The 21945-nt window shown below is 42.6% G+C and overlaps 1 protein-coding gene across 5 annotated transcripts in view; it reads right to left on the bottom strand.

Annotated features, from left to right (window-relative positions):
* Positions 1–21945, bottom strand: part of tspan4a (tetraspanin 4a) — a 526989-nt gene that overhangs the window by 422614 nt on the left and 82430 nt on the right. For 4 of the 5 annotated variants that reach the window (XM_061887281.1, XM_061887282.1, XM_061887283.1 and 1 more), the window contains one exon: positions 13125–13204. In XM_061887281.1, the coding sequence (XP_061743265.1) occupies positions 13125–13187 (63 nt within the window). In that variant the 5' untranslated portion in view covers positions 13188–13204. Of the gene's footprint in view, positions 1–13124; positions 14484–21945 lie in introns of those variants that run through there. The other variant, XM_061887280.1, reaches the window with a different exon arrangement.

Genomic DNA, 21945 nt, shown 5'->3' on the forward strand with positions numbered 1-21945 from the left:
AGACGTGGTGAAGGAATGATGTCTTGCCTCTGACCTCGGAACACCTCGATGGGACTGAAACATGTGACTGGAGACCATTGAGTTTGGGCTTTCCATGACCATAACCCAGTCACGCGGTGCTCGCATCGTGGATACGCGTTGTGTCACCCCAAGATGCACGAGGACCAGACAGGCGGGAATTGCAGGTAAGAACTGTATTTAATATACAAAAGTAGAATAACACTGATACAAAAGGCAAAAGAAAGTGCGTGCCTACGCACGGGAAGCTAACGCTAAACGTAGCAGAGAGTCAAGAGTCCAAAATAAGTGTGCCGAGCGCACGAGAAGCTAAGGCGAAGTTTAGCACAAGTATAGACATCGAAGATATACCAACATGAGTGTTGCACGGAGCAAACAAAGGATCCAGACTGACAGGTGTGCGTCAACCGTAAGTAGCAGGTGGAACAAATACGAAACCAGGGTAACGGAAAAAACAAGGAAGTGCACAACTCGGAACTGGAAGAGCCAAAAACGATCAAAAAACACAAAAGAACTCAAAAACCAAAACAATATACAGTGGGGCAAAAAAGTATTTAGTCAGCCACCGATTGTGGAAGTTCTCCCACTTAAAATGATGACAGAGGTCTGTAATTTTCATCATAGGTACACTTCAACTGTGAGAGACAGAATGTGAAAAAGAATCCAGGAATTCACATTGTAGGAATTTTAAAGAATTTATTTTTATATTATGGTGGAAAATAAGTATTTGGTCAACCTTTCAAAGCTCTCACTGATGGAAGGAGGTTTTGGCTCAAAATCTCACGATACATGGCCCCATTCATTCTTTCCTTAACACGGATCAATCGTCCTGTCCCCTTCGCAGAAAAACAGCCCCAAAGCATGATGTTTCCACCCCCATGCTTCACAGTAGGTGTGGTGTTCTTGGGATGCAACTCAGTATTCTTCTTCCTCCAAACACGACAAGTTGAGTTTATACCAAAAAGTTCTCTTTTGGTTTCATCTGACCACATGACATTCTCCTAATCCTCTGCTGTATCATCCATGTATCCATTTTGGTATAAACTCAACTCGTCTTGTTTGGAAGAAGAAGAATACCGAGTTGCATCCCAAGAACACCACACCTACTGTGAAGCATGGGGGTGGAAACATCATGCTTTGGGGCGGTTTTTCTGCTAAGGGGACAGGACGATTGATCCGCGTTAAGGAAAGAATGAATGGGGCCATGTATCCTGAGATTTTGAGCCAAAACCTCCTTCCATCAGTGAGAGCTTTGAATGGTTGACCAAATACTTATTTTCCACCATAATTTACAAATAAATTCTTTAACATTCCTACAATGTGAATTTTTTTTTCACATTCTGTCTCTCACAGTTGAAATGTACCTATGATGAAAATTACAGACCTCTGTCGTCATTTTAAGTGGGAGAACTTGCACAATCGGTGGCTGACTAAATACTTTTTTGCCCCACCGTATGATCATAACAAACCCGTACTCAAAAAAGTAGAAGGAAATGCAAGGAGGCTTTTGATATTCTGAAGAGTTCAGAGTTAGGGGAATTTAGCCAACCCCCAGCATGATTAATACATTGATTAAGATGTTTATTCCAAAACAATTCTGAATTTCATACTCGAGTGGTCAAGCAGGGAAAAACATGGCGTGTACCAGCGAGAATGTTGCTATATCACACTAGAGTAAAAATTAATATTTAGTGCCATATGAGGACTCTTCCTGAGTCCTGTGAGGCGGTTCTGATTAGATTGCTGATGCTAAAAAAGAAATGCAAACACAGTAGCTGCTGTCATCCCTGAGCAATAATATAACAAGATGGAAAAGTAAAAAGCGAAAAGGTATCCCTTGTGTCCGTCCTGCATTTCCAGGTTTCTTCAAACGCGAGAGAGAGCAGAACATTGTTGCCTTTTGTTGTTTGTGTGCACAAACGTGCCGTCCTCAGCAAATGCAAACTGCGGGCTTATTAAGTGGGCTCCGCATGCCGTTCACGTCGCCCTCCCTCCCGTCTTGCTGGGAATCGATGGACTGTGAGGCAGCGAGGGTTGAACCGGGCGGGGCGGACACCTCTTAGATTAGTATGAGGGCATTTTTGTATTGATCCGGCAAAATCATCGAAGACAGATGCAATCCATTCACAACCGTGGTAATCTGCGGATTCTCCACCGGGCTCTGACCTACATTATGACGACATGTAAACACAACTTCAGAGAACATGTCTTCAGGCTCTTCCTACAGTCTGCATCCCTATCGCTTCCATTTTTTGTCCCACTTTTGATGGGGGGGTACCACCCACCCCTTCCCAGCCTTGTTTTTTTGTAAAAGGGAGGAAAATCCCTTCTAATGCTATCCAAATTAATTAAAACGTGTTTATGTATTTCTTTGCAGCTCTGGGCCATTTTATCCCAGCTCGGCGGTGGTTTCCGGCAATTAGCCTTTGCATATTTTTGTGTTTCCCTCTGTTGCAATTTTATGCAAGAGTCATCACCTCCACATTTTAGGGGATAATCGGCGTTTGTCTTGCAGCGTAAAAATGGCGTCACTATAGACAGCGATTTCAAACTAGACAAACAAGTCAATGGCGTTTTAAAATCGTGTTTTTATGACCTTCGTCTTTTAGTAAAGGTTAAACCGTTTTTATCTTTTAACCTTTTTGAACAAGTCGTGCATGCTTTTATTTCAAGTGGCCTGTACTACTGCAAATGCACTTTATGCTGGCATTAGCCAAAAAGATCTCTCTCGGTTGCAGTTAGTCCAGAACGCGGCAGCACGGCTTTTAACAGGGGCCAGGAAACGCCAGCATATAACCCCGATTCTTCAGAGTTTGCACTGGCTCCCTGTTCATTTTAGAATTGATTTTAAAACATTGCTGTTTGTTTTTAAATCTTTACATAGACTGGCACCTCAATATATCTCGGACCTCATCCAAATTTACATTCCTGCACGCGCTCTGAGTTCAGAGAGCCAGTTCCAGCTCGTGGTGCCCAAGACCAGACTTAAGACCAGGGGAGACAGGGCCTTCTCTGTGGTCGGCCCTAAGCTCTGGAACACTCTGCCCCCCCATGTTCAAACTGCTTCCACAGTTAAGTGTTTTAAGTCTCGTCTTAAGACCCACTTTTATTCTTTGGCTTTTAACACTACGTGAGTTGTGTGGTCCTCTGTTGTCCTCTGTGTTTTTTATACACTTTGATTTCTATTTTACTGTTTTAATTGATTTTACCCTTTAAAATAGTTTTTAATCATATTTGTTTTTGTATTGTTTTTATTGGTTTTATATTTATTTATTTTATGTTTTTATTCAGTCATTGGTGGAGCATAATATATATATATATATATATATATATATATATATATTTTTTTTTATTTATTTATTTATTTATTTTTTACAATTGTTTTTAACATGGCTGTGCAGCTCTTTGGAAACGTTATTGTTGTTTAAATGTGCTATATAAATAAAGTGGATTGGATTGGATAAAAATCCCTTTTTTACCTTTTTATGATGATTTCTTTGGGGAGAGGCATTAAATGTGCTCGGCCAGAGTTTAAGCTTATTTAACACTTTAGTACTCCCAAGTGTTGGCTCCTTTTAACTTCACTTTCGAAATGTATTTTATGTAGGCCAGGGGTCGGCAACCTTTACCCCTCAAAGAGCCATTTGGACCCGTTCCACAAAATGAGGAAGACAATGGGAGCCGCAACTATTCTCGCCAATATCTACTGGTGGTCACCCAGATGACAAGAATAAGGGCATGCTATGAAGCCATTGCCTTTAACACCTTCTACAACATGTACAAACTGCTTGCCAGTCCAGCAACATGTTGTGAGAGGCTTCCGTAAATGCACGCACACGACTGGAAGGCAAACTGGGTGACACAGAGTACACTGACGGTTGTGATATAAACAACTTTAACACTCCTACTAAAATGTGCCACATGGTGAACCCACACAAAAGAAGAATGACAAACACATTTCGGGAGAAAATCCTCACAGTCACACAACATAAACGCAACACAACAAATACCCAGAATCCTTTGCATCCATGACAATTCCTGACTATGTTATACACCCCGCGAGCACCAAACCCCGCCCACCTCAACCACGCAGGGATGGGGAGGGGGTTTGGTGCTCGCGGGGTGTATAACATAGTCAGGAATTGTCATGGATGCAAAGGATTCTGGGTATTTGTTGTGTTGCGTTTATGTTGTGCTACTGTGAGGATTTTCTCCCGAAATGTGTTTGTCGTTCTTCTTTTGTGTGGATTCACCATGTGGCGCATATTAGTAGGAGTGTTAAACTGTCAATGTACTCTGTGTCACCCAGTATGCCTTGCAATCTCATACATGTGCCGATAGAAGCAGCGAAATGCATGTGTCCTGTCCGCACGCAAATAGCATTCCACGAACGGCGGGCGCGTTGACGTTCAAGAGGTCGCAAATAGCATTCCGTGAATGACGGGCGCGATGACGTTCAAGAGGACGTTAAGAGTAATATCATCACGGCACGCCCTTAATATTGTAGTCCGAGTGAAAATGGGAGAACGTTGACTCCGGGTGATGTCCGGGAGAGGCATTTAATTCCGGAATCTCCCCGCAACAATCTTGGGGGTCGGCGATTGTGCAGCTGAGTCGCATCAGAGTTGCCAAAGATCCGCATGCAGTTCCGGAGCCGCGGGTTGCCGACCCCTGATGTATTCAAACAAAAAGCCGACCTTCTGGGTTCTTTGTGCTATTTCAAATGAACAATATCCAAATGCTGATTTTTTTTTTTTGTTGTTGTTTTTTTACAGAATGAAACCCAGAAGATTCCAACATGCACCTGGAATATGAACGTCCAGGGGCTTGTTATGCGCAACTTCCATCGAACAAAACCTTCTCAGATTCGGTCGGATAATGATGCCTGATGTATTTTTCTACTCATGTCGACTATACGTTACTTTTGTCTGAAAGGAGGCATTGATGCATGGGGAGCACATCATTATTTTTTTCTTCTTTCAGTGCTTCTTTTTTTACCAGAGCCAAATCAAACTGCCAACACTCTTCCATCTTAAATAATACTGTGGTGATCAGTGAAAACAGGTGTGAAACATGAGGACACGGTGAAAACTAATGAGTTGGCATGGTAACAAGACAAACAAGGAAGTGAAAAAACTACAAACAATGGAGTCATAAGCAAAACAGAACAGAACTAAACAAAAACATGCACAGACATGACACTGTGTCTGCTTGTAAGTACTCTGTGATTGTGCGCTGCCGAACATGCTTGTCTTCTTGTAAAACCCCTAAAAAAATCTCAAAGATAAAAGTCTAATAAAAGTGAATAACAAAAAGGTATAACAAAACACCAATTTCATGACATGGCACTGCCACGTCATGAAAGACAAGAGTGCAGCAATTTAAAGAAGTCTAAATATGTTTTTGTCAAGGAAAGTTACACACGTGTGAACATACAGGAGTTGCCACACAATGGTGAGCGTGTTCCCATCCGACGTCATACCAATGTTTCATTTTAGTCCGATGCTGCGTCCTCAGGCAGATATGAACCATAAACAGAGATAGTAACATGAAGAGGCTTTGTTGTATGAAAGCCGCTATCTCGGATACCACGCACTGGTGAGCAGGAGAAAATAATGGAGAATAATGAAAAATAATGGTCAGGCTCCCTTTGTCGTCCTCTGATCATCCATTTTATTTGTGTGTGTGTGTGTGTGTGTGTGTGTGCTATCATTTCCTGACTCGCTGCTGGTAACTGTAAAGCGTCCATACCTCCCGTGCAGTGGTGGTGACTTGTTGTCAGTTTGTTACCACAGTTATACATTTTCAGATTCAATGCATAGGCAACAGTTTTTAGGCAACCAATAGAAACTTTTGTTTATGTCTGCAGAAATGCTGGATCAAGTAAAATACAGTGGGGCAAAAAAATATTTTGTCAGCCACCGATTGTGCAAGTTCTCCCACTTAAAATGATGACACAGGTCTGTAATTTTCATCATAGGTACACTTCAACTGTGAGAGACAGAATGTGGGAAAAAAATCCAGGAATTCACATTGTAGGTATTTTAAAGAATTTATTTGTAAATTATGGTGGAAGATAAGTATTTGGTCAACCATTCAAAGCTCTCACTGATGGAAGGAGGTTTTGGCTCAAAATCTCACGATACATGGCCTCATTCATTCTTTCCTTAACACGGATCAATCGTCCTGTCCCCTTAGCAGAAAAACAGGCCCAAACATTGATGTTTCCACCCCCATGCTTCGCAGTAGGTGTGGTGTTCTTGGGATGCAACTCAGTATTTTTCTTTTTTTTTTAATCAATCCAACAAAACAATACACAAAAATACCATAACAATACAATCCAATTCCAAAACCAAACCTGACCCAGCAACACTCAGAACTGCAATAAACAGAGCAATTGAGAGGAGACACAAACACGACACAGAACAAACCAAAAGTAGTGAAACAAAAATAATTTTATCAACAACCGTATCAATAGTAGTTATAATTTCAGCTTAGCAGTGATTAAAAATCCCTCTTTGACATTATCATTAGACATTTATAAAATTTAAAAAAAAAGAACAACAGTTTCACAGTGGCTTACACTTGCATCGCATCTCGTAAGCTTGACAACACACTGTGTCCAATTTTCACAAAGATAAAATAAGTCATATTTTTGGTTCGTGTAATAGTTAAAACAAATTTACATTATTGCAATCAGTTGATAAAACATTGTCCTTTAAAATTATAAAAGCTTTTTAAAAAAAATATATTCCTCTGCTAGCATGTCAGCAGACAGGGGTAGATCCTGCTGAAATCCTATGTATTGAATGAATACAGAATCGTTTTGAATCGGAAAGATATTGTTTTTGAATCGAGAATCGCGTTGAATCGTAAAAAATCAATATATAATCTAATCGCGACCTCAAGAATCGATATTGAGTTGAATCGTGGGACACCCAAAGGTTCCCAGCCCTACTACTTTATATTACAAATTGCAAAAGCGGAGGATGAATGTCTCATAACAAGAAGATAGAGAAAAAGACAAAGCTTAACGACTATTGGGTCGTTACGGACTACAAAGGCAGACTCGCACAAATTTTCAGGACTCATGCAGATCCCAAATACAGATCAGCAGGTCCCAGAAGGTAGGAAAAGTTGCTTTTTTATAATATTGCAAAACAAAACGCCAGATAATGTCTTACCTTATACACACACACACCATAATAGTACTTGTATGTTGAAGCACAGTACAATCTATCAAGCGGTGAGGCTTCATAGCTTACCAAAATCATACTACTCAGTGGCCTAGTGGTCAGAGTGTCCGCCCTGAGATTGGTAGGTTGGGAGTTCAAACCCCGGCCGAGTCATACCAAAGACTATAAAAAAATGGGACCCATTACCTCGCTGCTTGGCACTCAGCATTAAGGGTTGGAATTGGGGGTTAAATCACCATAAATGATTCCCGGGCGCGGCACCGCTGCTGCCCACTGCTCACCTCACTTCCCAGGGGGCGTTCAAGGGGGGTGGGTCAAACGCAGAAGACAAATTTCACCACACCTAGTGTGTGTGTGACAATCATTGGTACTTTAACTTAATTAATACAGTTTGATAGATTTTTGGGCGCTGTGTGTAATCTTCTATATTTTCAATGGGACATATACAATTTTGGTGTTTTTTTGCTTGAGTCATATTGCGGTCGACACGTATCTCTTATGTGTGACTGCCATCTACTGGTCACATTTATAATTTCACCACAATCATTGGTACTTTAACTTTAACTTAATTGATACAGTTTGATAGATTTTTGGGCGCTGTGTGTAGTGTTCTATATTTTCAATGCGACATATACAATTTTGGTGTTGTTTACTTGAGTCATATTGCGGTCGACACGAATGTCTTATGTGTGACTGCCATCTACTGGTCACATTTATCATTTCACCACAATCATTGGTACTTTAACTTTAACTTAATTAATACAGTTTAATAATTTTTGGGCGCTGTGTGTAATGTTCTATATTTTCAATGGGACATATACAATTTTGGTGTTTTTTACTTGAGTCATATTGCGGTCGACACGTATCTCTTATGTGTGACTGCCATATACTGGTCACATTTATCATTTCACCACAATCTTTGGTACTTTAACTTAACTAATACAGTTTGATAGATTTTTGGGTGCTGTGTGTAATGTTCTATATTTTCAATGGGACATATACAATTTTGGTGTTTTTTACTTGAGTCATATTGCGGTCGACACGTATCTCTTATGTGTGACTGCCATCTACTGGTCACATTTATCATTTCACCACAATCATTGGTACTTTAACTTTAACTTAATTAATACAGTTTGATAGATTTTTGGGCGCTGTGTGTAATCTTCTATATTTTCAATGGGACATATACAATTTTGGTGTTGTTTACTTGAGTCATATTGCGGTCGACACGTTTCTCTTATGTGTGACTGCCATCTACTGGTCACATTTATCATTTCACCACAATCTTTGGTACTTTAACTTTAACTTAATTGATACAGTTTGATAGATTTTTGGGCGCTGTGTGTAATGTTCTATATTTTCAATGAGACATATCCAATTTTGGTGTTTACTTGAGTCATATTGCGGTCGACACGTATCTTATGTGTGACTGCCATCTACTGGTCACATTTATCATTTCACCATGCACCAAATAAAATAGCTTCGAGGTCGGTAAGCACAACCAAAATGATTCCGTACATTATAACGCGCACTGTCGAGTTTTTTAAAAAATTAAAAGGGTTTAAAGTGCTCCTTATAGTCCGAAAAATACGGTATATTGATTGCATTAGCAATTTAATAGTTTTCAACTATTCTACTTTTTACTTGATGAAATTCGATTTTCTACAATACAGACCAAAACGTAGCATTGAGGCTAAGTGGAGAGTCAGGCAGGAATCTGCTTTTTTTTCGTAAAATAAGCTTAAATTTAAAAAAAAAATGTCAATTGGCCACCATTTTTTAATTTGTTAAAACTATTTATTCGTTAATAATAGTTTTAATCAACTTTTGGAAAAAGAAAAAAAAATAACTATCATAGAGAATTCTTTTCAACTGGCGGTCTGGGACACAAACTGGCCCGGTTATGACACTTTACCGTCCCGGAGTTCAATTTAAAACTTTAGTTTTTTGGGGGGGTTTTTTGCATTAGGCCAATGTAAACCTTGATATCAAATATAGAAAACCAGGGTCCAAACTTTTGATTTCCACAATTGAGGAATTCATCAAGGCACCTCTCTAAGTCCCCTGATTCATGGCAGTTTCGTAGTGTGCTTAATATAACTAAGATGTTGCTGTAGCTTGTTTCCTTCAGATGCAATCAGTAGTCATTTGTCCAGTTTCTTTAGTTATACTGGTAGTGTTCCTAAAGATTGCAGTTAAAGTCTCTCTTTTTCATCATTTTGGCTATTCAACTGACCTATATGTTCAGTTACAAACACTTGTGAACGACTCACATTTTTGCAGCAGATTCTTAAAATCACCAGAGCGCTGTCATTGAGATCATCTTTCACTATAGCTTTTTTGCAGGAAGTCCTTAAAACCAGCACAGCGCCTCTGTAACTCTGACAAAATAAATAAACCGCAATAAAACGTCTACTTTAGAGGATGTTGGCTCTAGGGAATTAAACTAATAATAGTGAATCATGCACGTCATTTATTTGTTCAAAACTTGCTAAGAATTTTATCTAAAGTCCCGTGTAGTGAAGTGAAGTGAATTATATTTATATAGCGCTTTTCTCTAGGGACTCAAAGCGCTTTACATTGTGAAACCCAATATCTAAGTTACATTTAAACCAGTGTGGGTGGCACTGGGAGCATGTGGGTAAAGTGTCTTCTTGCCCAAGGACACAACGGCAGAGACTAGGATGGCGGAAGCGGGAATCGAACCTGCAACCCTCAAGTTGCTGGCACGGCCACTCTACCAACCGAGCTATACCGCCCCGTAGTGTATTTTGAAGTGAAATTTGTCAGTGAGCACATCAGTCAGAATCGATTCACTCGTCTTTTCACATGCATTGATCTTATCATTGACCATGAAGCCACCTGTTCCGCCTTTCAGGTAACCATCCATGTGATTAAGGTGAAGGAGCATGTGGATTCAAAACAAATTGCATGTTTATTTTGCGTTAACACATGATTAATGTGATAATGTGTTGTAATTGATGCATTAAAGGCCTACTGAAACCCACTACTACCGACCACGCAGTCTGATAGTTTATATATCAATGATGAAATATTAACATTGCAACACATGCTAATACGGCCTTTTTAGTTTACTAAATTGCAATTTAAAATTTCCTGCGAGTTTCTTGTTGAAAACGTCGCGGAATAATGACGCGTACGCCTGACCACTTGCGGCTAAAAGTCGTCTGCTTTAACCGCATAATGACACAGTAATTCGGACATCTGTGTTGCTGAATCTTTTGCAATTTGTTCATTTAATAATGGAGACTATAAAGAAGAATGCTGTTGGTGGAAAGCGGTGTATTGCAGCTGTCTTTAGCACCGAGACACAGCCGGTGTTTCTTTGTTTCTTGTGAAGCAGAGCAGTCTAGCAAACATGTTTTCTCTAAGTCAACCAGCATGTTTTTGGATGGGGAAATTGTGGTGTATATCTTACCGGAGACATCAGTGGATTATTCGTCGTCCTGCAGTAGCTGTCAAAAAACACAGCCGTGAGCTTGGCTCCTCGGCTTCTCTCTGAGACACTGCGTGTTCACCGCAGCCATCCGACCTCGAGGTATGACTTTACAATCAATAAAATCTCACTAAAACACTATTAAAGCAATAAACAGATAAGGGATCTTACAGAATGATCCTAGTAAATGTGTCTAATTACTTCTGAAACGCTCACACTGCCGCCGCCCCGGAGCCGTCGCTTTTTTTTTTCTTTTTTTTTCTATTCCTTCACTATCAATATCCTTATTTACGAATCTGTCATCCCTCGCTCAAATTAATGGGGAAATTGTCGCTTTCTCGGTCCGAATTGCTCTTACTGCTTGTGGCTCCCATTAAAAACAATGTGAATATGTGTGGAGCCCTGCAACTCGTGACGTCACGCGCACATACTTCCGGTAAAGGCAGGGCTTTTCTATTAGCGACCAAAAGCTGCGAACTTTATCGTCGATGTTCTCTACTAAATCCTTTCAGCAAAAATATGGCAATATCGCGAAATGATCAAGTATGACACATAGAATGGACCTGCTATCCCCGTTTTAATAAGAACATCTCATTTTAGTAGGCATTTAAAAAGTTAAATGTGAATGTGGAAATAGTGTCAAAGCACTTTGAGTACCTTGTAGGTAGAAAAGCGCTATACAAGTGTAACCCTTGAAGCTGGCTTCCCCTATCCCGGGTCCGTCTAGTCCTCGGCCTCCCTATAAAGTCTCTGCGTTGCGTGTTGTATTTTTGTGTGCGTGGGAAGACGGAGAGAAAGACCAGGCAAGGAAGCTAAGGATCTGGGTGGAGTCGTCTTTATCTCAAATCTTCACCTTAGAAATGGACATGGAGTTGTCTAAATACAAAATATGTCACAATATAACACGTTATATCTACTAAGACAATCAATATACTCAGCAGGTAACGCGTGTGTGTGTGTGTGGGTGTGTGTGTGTGTGTGTGTGTGTGTGTGTGTGTGTGTGTTTGCATGTAGGCATAAATGACTGAGTGAGTGTATAATCATATGAAAAGAACCAAAACATGTCCTAGCATAACATGTTTCTGGGCTAACACACACACTGGCATAAAAAGTTAACAAAATCCCCAGTCTTTTCACAATTTACAAAACCCCCACCTTAATATAACTCTTAGTCATCATATTTTGTGAATAAATCGGCTTAATAGTGCAAAACAATAACTTTTTTTTACATCTTTTAAGTGGGGAGCCTGGTCCCTTCATGCTTACCTTAGAAAAGGACATGGAGTTGTGACCTAAGATGGCCACAACCAACAAAGAAGAACATTCACAGACAACAGTAAACAGATCACAAAGTGGCGCCCCCTGGCGGCTTCCCTGACAACTGTCACAAACCTCTGAAAGAACCTCTGCAGACTCCCCACATCCGTTCAGCTCCTTACACCAGGATAACCCATTTACCATTAATCTGCAATGGCCAATCACATAGTTTTTTACGAAATTGGTGGCCAATAAGCTACTATGTGTGTGTTTCCGGGTGTCTGATATCAAAGACAAGATCTATTCTGAATTACCTTTTACCTGTTTTACCCGCAGGTTTGTAAAATGATTGGCAGAAAAGAAGCCAATATTTCCTTGTGGACAGGTGGTCAATATTTTTCTCAAGGAGCAAACACACACACATACACACACACACACTATTGCTCATGGCTGTGCTAATAACAATCGTGACCTCTCTCTGACAGCAGTTTATGGCAGACAGTAGCTATGGCAGTGAAGAGGTTGCTCAATCCCAGGGGGAGATTGCATCCTGGCAACAAAGATTGTATTTCAGTATTTGGCTCGTTCCATTACCAGTAAGAAAGAGTCCAATGTGGTAATACAAAAGTACAGTCAGCATGTCAGCAATCCTTTCCAAAGTACGTGACAGGTTAGAATTGATAGAAAACAATGAAGGACTGACTAGGCTCTTTGTATTTGGGGAACATGACCGGTGTTGCAATGTGACTGAAAGGGATTTGTTGTGAGGTTATCAGAGTGGCAGGCAGACACCGCATCTCAAACAGCTCCATGGCGAACTGATATGATCGACGAGTTACCTCAGACTGACAGCCGCTTAGATCTCTACGCTGAGGTGCAAACTCGTACAGGCAAAGCCGAGCCAGGTAAAGATTTACTGCACAATGATAACACTTTGATTAACTGTGCACAATACACACTAAGTAAACCAAAGCTTAAGACAGCAAACAAGTCAGCGTACACCCACACTTCAAGTGCCTTGTAGTGAGCAGAAACCGCTTGACTCGCCCACACAGAAAGCTTTATACACATTTCTAGAAGCGTGATCTTTTCCGCACTTTCACTCACATCAGTACCATAGAACACAGCAGCACAGCATGCTCGAGAAAGAAGTAGGTACATTGTTTAGAAGACATGTAAATAAAAAAAGGTCTTACCCAGAACAGGAGGTTGAAGAAGACCATCCCATAACGCAGAGCCATCATGCAACCTTCAGCCATCCTGCAGCGCCGTAGTTCTAGGAGGAAGATGAAGGAGAGGTCGAGGTAAAACACCACATACTTCTTCCCCTGGCCGTAGCGGCCCTTGGGTGTTTGCGGCCCCTTCGTCGTGTGGAAGCCGAACGCAAACGGCGGACGTTTGTATTCAAACTCTCCGCTGAAGCGGTGGAAGCCGGAGGAGAACGGCGGCGTGTCGGGTTTGCTGTCCAGAGACGGACTGCGCCGGTAGGGCGTCTCGTCCGTGCTTGAGCGTCTCATGATGCAAGTTTTTGAACAGTTCACAAAGCAGGAGTCATTCCACTGAGGGGGTGATGATGCCGAATCCTGTGGGTGTTATCACCTATCCTCAGTTTACCTCTAAAGTCAATCTCGAAACTTTCAAATCCTGGAGCAGATGATTAAATTATATCCTCGGAGTCATAGTTAATCTGTCGGAGATAATGCTCTGTCATTCACCTGACTCCTAAAGCCTATAATACAGCAGGAGAGTTTGCATAATCCTGCCCCAACACCTGTGTAATTCTTGTGTGTTTAGGACATAATCCCAGCACACACATATCTGACCATGCCTGTTTCCCGTTCTCTAATCCCTCAAACACAGGTGTCAAGCGCCGGCAGATAAGATGGTTCGCGGCTTCATCTCCGAATACTTTAATCAGGCAGTTGATTGGAGGGCTTTCACACCCCCTCGTCTGAATCCCAGCTTCTTAAGACTGTCGCGATGATACGGCAATGCCCTACCTCGTCTCATTAGAAGTTTCCGATCGAGGTCTCTGCAGGCAACTTCTAAAAGGCATGCGGTGTCTCAGCACTGGGATTTTTTGCTGACATGCGGTGAAAATGACGAGTGAGACGGATGCTTATATGGAACGTCAACAAGCATGAAGGAATGGATTAAATACATGCGCAACTCAATCTTTGTGAAGTAGAACTCCTTAGTCCCTCTTTTACTTCTGCCTTAACTTGCTTAAGCTATCCGAAGAGTGTTGCGGTTACTCCTTTTTCTCTTGACTGCCCACAGACATCAAATCCCTCATATTGTCTTCTAGCGAGTCCCTCTTCGGGTCCCGTCCTCCTCGTTCGTCTCCGCCTCCCTAGGTGGGCTTGGAGATAAAGTCGTCCGGCGGGGTCATGGTCGGTGAGCGAGAAGAGAGAGCTTCTTTAAAGAAGCAAAAAGAAAGACTGCGGTGTTTGAGCGTGATCCGGCTCTTTATGCCCGCCTCGCTCTCTTTTCAGCGGCTCCTGTTCTCTTTCTCTCTCGGTCTCCCCCTCCTTCCTCTTTTTCTCATGTCCCTTCTCTCACTAGCTCAGATGCTCCGCGCTCAGCATGCGCAATCTCTAACACCGCATGCCTCCTCGATAGCTGTCCCAAAGACTTGCCAAAGCAAGTCGTTCACATCCTCGCCCACTCCCTACTATCAAGCCCAGCCAATCAGTGTACTGCAGTCCCAAACTCCCTTGAGCGGACCCCCAATCATACCTTGCCCATACGTCAGATTAAACGCATTCTCAGTGCGCCAGTCCTCTCTACATCCTTTATAAAACTCATTCCACATGCAGAGGCTGTTGTTGCCACTCAGTGCATGCTTGGCTTCAGTCATGTTCCCTTCTCCGGCTCGCTCCCCCCGGACCTGGCTCATGCAGCATCCGCGGAGATGCCCCCCAACCCCCGACACAAATGTGCACCCTAAAGTGCAACTCTGCCACCATACAAATGAAGTGGCCACTGCAGCCGACACTCTCCACAAGCCGGTAACCATCTGTGTCAGTTGCTCTACGGGTCTGCAGGGATGTCTCAAAGCTGCTGAATTTACACACGGCTTCATAAAATATGTAATGGCTCTCTGCTATGCCTTTTCTGTAGACTAAATGGGACTGCGTGACATTTGAACTAATGGTGTTTTTCTCGCAATGCATTCCTGGACATGGACATAAGCACAGACTATTATTTTGATACTTTTCAGTACTTTTCGGTACTTTTCTAAATAAAGGGGACCACATAAAAGTTGCATTATTGCAAGTTTGTCCTTAAATAAAATAGTGAACATACAAGACAACTTGTATTTTATTAGTAAATAAGCAAACACATGCTCTTAATTCGTCTGTTGACATTTGCAGTAACATATTGTATGATTTCCCATTCTCTTATTTTGTCAAAATTATTAAGGACAAGTGGTAGAAAATTATGTATTAATCTACTTGTTCATTTACTGTTAATATCAGAATCAGAAATACTTAATTAATCCCTGAGGGGAAATAAAAATTTTCAGCAGAATCCCATTCAATATCAGACAAACATGATCAAACAATACAGGGAGACAGAACAGGATCGCTGACGGTTCTGCGAATTTACGGCGCCCCTTACAAAAACGTGAGATACAGGTAAACAATGGGTTGGGGGGATGGGGCGGTGAAAAAAAAAATGGTCTAAGCCTGGGCCCATGGAGATGGGATCCAGACTGAGGCCAAGGAAATGCTGTCAAAGCGCTTTGGGCTCCTTAAAAAGGGGTAGAAAAGCGCTATACAAGTACAAGTACAACAACAACAACAACAACAACAACAACAACAAGGGAAAAAACACCTCATAGCCATAGCTAACAACCCTCTTACATGTATGCAAGAGGGACAAAGGACATTAAAGACATTAAAGGAGCAGAGCTGATGTAAGCAGCCACCTCCACACAAAGTTATGAATAAAAAGTAAAAGAAAACATATACACTGTGGTGGCCTCTGCAGTGTTCCACGTCATTGTCTGCTGGGGTGAAGGGAGCATTGCCAGAGACAGGAGCAGACCCAATAAAGCAACCAAGAGCGAGGATGCATATACATATATACATACAGTATATATATATATATACATACATACATATACACATATATATATATATATATATATATATATATATATATATATATATATATACATACAGTATATACATATACACATATATATATGTATACATACATATGATACATATATATGTATATATATACATATATATGTATATATATATGTATATATATATATATATGTGTGTGTGTGTGTGTATCTGTTGTCTCATACTAATAGTGGTAGTATTGTATTGCTAGTGTACAGGAGTTGTTCTTGTTTTTGTTTGTATGGTATTATTCTTAGATTATATTCCATATTCCATCCATCTTCTTTCGCATATCTGAGGTTGGGTCGCGGGGGCAGCAGCCTAAGCAGGGAAGCCCAGACTTCCCTCTCCCCAGCCACTTCGTCCAGCTCCTCCCTGGGGATCCTGAGGCATTCCTGGGCCAGCCGGGAGACATAGTCTTCCCAACTTGTCCTGGGTCTTCCACGTGGCCTCCTACCGGTCGGACGTGCCCTAAACACCTCCCTCGGGAGGCGTTCGGGTGACATCCTGACCAGATGCCCGAACCACCTCACCTGGCTCTTCTCGATGTGGAGGAGCAGCGGCTTTACTTTGAGTTCCTCCCGGATAGCAGAGCTTCTCACCCTATCTCTAAGGGAGAGCCCCGCCACACGGCGGAGGAAACTCATTTCGGCCGCTTGTACCCGTGATCTTATCCTTTCGGTCATGACCCAAAGCTCATGACCATAGGTGAGGATGGGAGCCGAGATCGACCGGTAAATTGAGAGCTTTGCCTTCCGGTTGAGCTCCTTCTTCACCACAACGGATCAATACAGCGTCCGCATTACTGAAGACGCCGCACCGATCCGCCTGTCGACCTCACGATCCACTCTTCCCCCACTCGTGAACAAGACTCCTAGGTAATTGAACTCCTCCACTTGGGGCAAGATCTCCTCCCAAACCTGGAGATGGCACTCCACCCTTTTCCGGGCAAGAACCATGGACTCTGACTTGGAGGTGCTGATTCTCATCCCAGTCGCTTCACACTCGGGTGCGAACCGAACCAGTGAGAGCTGAAGATCTTGGCCAGTTTAAGCCATCAGGACCACATCATCTGCAAAAAGCAGAGACCTAATCCTGCAGCCACCAAACCGGATCCCCTCAACGCCTTGACCGTGCCTAGAAATTCTGTCCATAAAAGTTATGAACAGAATCGGTGAGAAAAGGGCGGAGTCCAACCCTCACTGGAAACGGGTCCGACTTACTGCCGGCGATGCGGACCAAGTTCTGGCACTGATCCTACAGGGAGCGGATTGTAGTGTAGTGTTTATGTTAAATGCGGAGTGAGTGAGAGGGGTTTGGGTATTATAAGCATCTGCTTCATGCAACCTCTTTTCAAGCCTTGCACAAATGTCTCTGCTAAGATGTAAGAAAAAATGTGTTCTACTCTGCAGGTTTGAAACCCATCCATCCATCCATCCATCCATTTCTACCGCTTATTTCCTTTGGGGTCGCAGGCGGCGCTGGTGCCTATTTCAGCTACAATCGGGCGGAAGGCGGGTACACCCTGGACAAGTCACCACCTCATCGCATGGCCAGGTTTGAAACAAATACTTCAATACAATTCAATTCAAATGGATGGATGGAATAATTGAAAAATCACAGGACCTTCTCGCTGTGATGCCCCAGCACTAACCACTGAACCACCGTGTTGTTGAGCCAAGACATTTACTACAAACCGTATTTTTCGGACTATAAATCAGAGGTTTTTTATATAGTTTGGCCGGGGGTGCGACTTATACTCAGGAGCGACTTATGTGTGAAATTATTAACACATTACCGTAAAATATCAAATATTCACGTACGAGACTAGACGTATAAGATTTCATGGGATTTAGCGATTATGTCAGAGTTAGTTTGTGTCGAACCCCAAGATGCAGAGAAGGAGGCAGGCATTTTGCAGGTAAACATGATTTAATTAAAATACTTGAACGAGGACAAACAAAAGGGTACTAAGAAAAGGCGCGCACAAGGCGGATAAACAAACTGGGCTACGAACAAAAACACTTGCGGTGACTCGACGGAACTATGGCATGAACAGAGTGAACAGAAGTAGACAAAGCTACAAGCAACAAGACAGGTAGTGGTGACATCGACACGACACGACAATAATCCAGCATCTGACTGGAGGACAAAACAATGGATGTCCGCTAACTTTTTGCAACTCAACGCCAAAAAAACGGAAATGCTGATTATCGGTCCTGCTAGACACCGAACTCTATTTAATAATACAACTCTAACATTTGACAACCAAACAATTAAACAAGGCGACACGGGAAAGAATCTGGGTATTATCTTTGACCCAACTCTCTCCTTTGAGGCACACATTAAAAGCGTTACTAAAACGGCCTTCTCTCATCTCCGTAATATCTTTTTTTATTTTATTTTTTTAAATAATTTTTAAGGTGAGACTTTGAGACACTAGTGATTTAGGGCTATATAAGTAAACATTGATTGATTGATTGATTAATGTTAATTAAAAATTAAACATGAGATATAAATAATAATAGAAGTACAATTGTTTGTATATCAATCAATCAATCAATGTTTACTTATATAGCCCTAAATCACTAGTGTCTCAAAGGGCTGCACAAACCACTACGACATCCTCGGTAGGCCCACATAGGGGCAAGGAAAACTCACACCCAGTGGGACGTCGGTGACAATGATGACTATGAGAACCTTGGAGAGGAGGAAAGCAATGGATGTCGAGCGGGTCTAACATGATACTGTGAAAGTTCAATCCATAATGGATCCACCACAGTTGTATATATAATTAGCGCAAAGGTCTAATATGTACACAGGGATATTTCACATGCCTGTACTGTGTATAAAATTGAACTATGTTCATGTCGTTTGTATCCATCCATCCATCCATCCATCATCTTCCGCTTATCCGAGGTCGGGTCGCGGGGGCAACAGCCTAAGCAGGGAAACCCAGACTTCCCTCTCCCCAGCCACTTCGTCTAGCTCTTCCCGGGGGATCCCGAGGCGTTCCCAGGCCAGCCGAGAGACATAGTCTTCCCAACGTGTCCTGGGTCTTCCCCGTGGCCTCCTACCGGTTGGACGTGCCCTAAACACCTCCCTAGGGAAGCGTTCGGGTGGCATCCTGACCAGATGCCCGAACCACCTCATCTGGCTCCTCTCGATGTGAAGGAGCAGCGGCTTTACTTTGAGTTCCTCCCGGATGGCAGAGCTTCTCACCCTATCTCTAAGGGAGAGCCCCGCCACACGGCGGAGGAAACTCATTTCGGCCGCTTGTACCCGTGATCTTATCCTTTCGGTCATGACCCAAAGCTCATGACCATAGGTGAGGATGGGAACGTAGATCGACCGGTAAATTGAGAGCTTTGCCTTCCGGCTCAGCTCCTTCTTCATCACAACGGATTGATACAACGTCCGCATTACTGAACACGCCGCACCGATCCGCCTGTCGATCTCACGATCCACTCTTCCCTCACTCGTGAACAAGACTCCTAGGTACTTGAACTCCTCCACTTGGGGCATGTCGTTTATAATGTGTATTTATAATAAGTTGTGCAAAGGACATTTTATAACTTTCGGAAGTTTATTTTGTACTTAAAAATGTTTATAGGGTTAGGCCGCAATAAGTGTTTAACTTCAGCCTAAACCCTTTCGGTCTGTAACATTTTTTTTATTTTCAATCTATGAATGTACAACTTTTTATTTTCAATCTATGGATGTACAACTGATGGCTTCACTGTGGCAGAGGGGTTAGTGCGTCTGCCTCACAATACGAAGGTCCTGCAGTCCTGGGTTCAAATCCAGGCCCGGGATCTTTCTGTGTGGAGTTTGCATGTTCTCCCCGTGAATGCGTGGGTTCCCTCCGGGTACTCCGGCTTCCTCCCACTTCCAAAGACATGCACCTGGGGATAGGTTGATTGGCAACACTAAATTGGCCCTAGTGTGTGAATGTGAGTGTGAATGTTGTCTGTCTGTCTGTGTTAGCCCTGCGATGAGGTGGCGACTTGTCCAGGGTGTACCCTGCCTTCTGCCCGATTGTAGCTGAGATAGGCGCCAGCGCCCCCCGCGACCCCGAACGGGAATAAGCGGCAGAAGATGGATGGATGGATGGATGGATGGATGTACAACTGTTTGTTTGCTTTGTTGACCATTGACCGAAGAACAATAAACTCGAAATACGGTACTTATAAATCAGGTTACACGGTGAAAGAAATATGCATTCCACTAAGGCCCTAATTGCAATAATCTGCTGTCATTTTCCTGAAATACACAAGCTGCCGTGAGCCAAAACAATTGGAAAACTCATTAAGACTGAAAGACACTCATCATTGATAAACCATGTTGTGACAAAGCAAAACTGCCGCCTGTAATTTGTTATTCCCAAACCCAGCACATTACCATCAAAAAGCGTACGTTTAAAAAAAAACAAAAAAAAACACATGCAAATAAATGCACAGTGGCACCTGGAGGTGGCAGATGCTTTGATGACTCAACATGTGAGGGAAAAAGAATGTTGCCCCAACGAGTCAACACGATGAATAATGGCGTACATCTCTGTTAGCGCTGACATTTCCCTAAATAAGAGCACATATTAGAGCGCTTGTGCATCCCTGTGATATGGAAATAGGATGTTAATGGTCGGCCGTACTCGGGCAGACAAAGTGTTGCTCTGTGCTCCCTTTGCAGTCTTAAAAGGGCCGAGAGTGTTGGCTTGCTTTCCCTTGTTTAAAGCTAGAACACGAGGCTCCGGAGAATATCTCATTTAAATGACAAATCAGGCCACACAGATCATTTGTACACCAGTGGTGTCAAACGTGCGGCCCCGGGGCCGAATCAAGCCCGTGAACAGGTTTAATCGGGCCCGCGAGATGAGTTTGCTGAGTATAATAATCCACCCATCCATTTTCTACCGCTTATTCCCTTTTGGGATTGCGGGGGGCGCTGGCGCCTATCTCAGCTACAATCGGGCGGAAGGCGGGGTACACCCTGGACAAGTCGCCACCTCATCGCAGGGCCAACACAGATAGACAGACAACATTCACACTCACATTCACACACTAGGGGCCAATTTAGTGTTGCCAATCAACCTATCCCCAGGTGCATGTCTTTGGAAGTGGGAGGAAGCCGGAGTACCCGGAGGGAACCCACGCATTCACGGGGAGAACATGCAAACTACACACAAAAAGATCCCGAGCCTGGATTTGAACCCAGGACTGCAGGACCTTCGTTTTGTGAAACAGACGCACTAACCCCTCTGCCACCGTGAAGTCGAGTATAATAATTAACCTGAAATTTTTTTTCAGGTTACAACAAATTGTTATTGCGACATCCAGTGGACACATTTCGAACAGCAGTTTTTATTATTAAAACATTTCGAGTATAATAATTAACCTGAAATTTTTTAATAATAAAAACTGCTGTTCGAAATGTGTCCACTGGATGTCGCAATAGCAATATGTTGTATCTTTGTAGATCAGTGGTGTCCAAATTTGCGGCCCGCGGGTAATTTTTCAACGGCCCTAAGCACATTCTAAAAATACGATTAAAAAAATAAAAAACAGAAAAAACTGGTTTAAGTGAAGTGACTTGTATATTTATATAGCGCTTTTTCTCTAGCGACTCAAAGCGCTTTACATAGTGAAACCCAATATCTAAGTTACATTAAAACCAGTGTGGGTGGCACTGGGAGCAGGTGGGTAAAGTGTCTTGCCCAAGGACACAACGGCAGTGACTAGGTTGGCGGAAGCGGGAATTGAACCTGCAACCCTCAAGTTGCTGGCACGGCCGCTCTACCAACCAAGCTAAACCGCCCCAAAAGAGTAAACGGGTGAAATGTGACGGGAAAATGTTGCAATGTTTACTCTGCTGCCATGCA

The sequence above is a fragment of the Nerophis ophidion genome, linkage group LG25, assembly GCF_033978795.1.
Source record: "Nerophis ophidion isolate RoL-2023_Sa linkage group LG25, RoL_Noph_v1.0, whole genome shotgun sequence".
NCBI classification, from domain to species: Eukaryota; Metazoa; Chordata; class Actinopteri; order Syngnathiformes; family Syngnathidae; genus Nerophis; species Nerophis ophidion.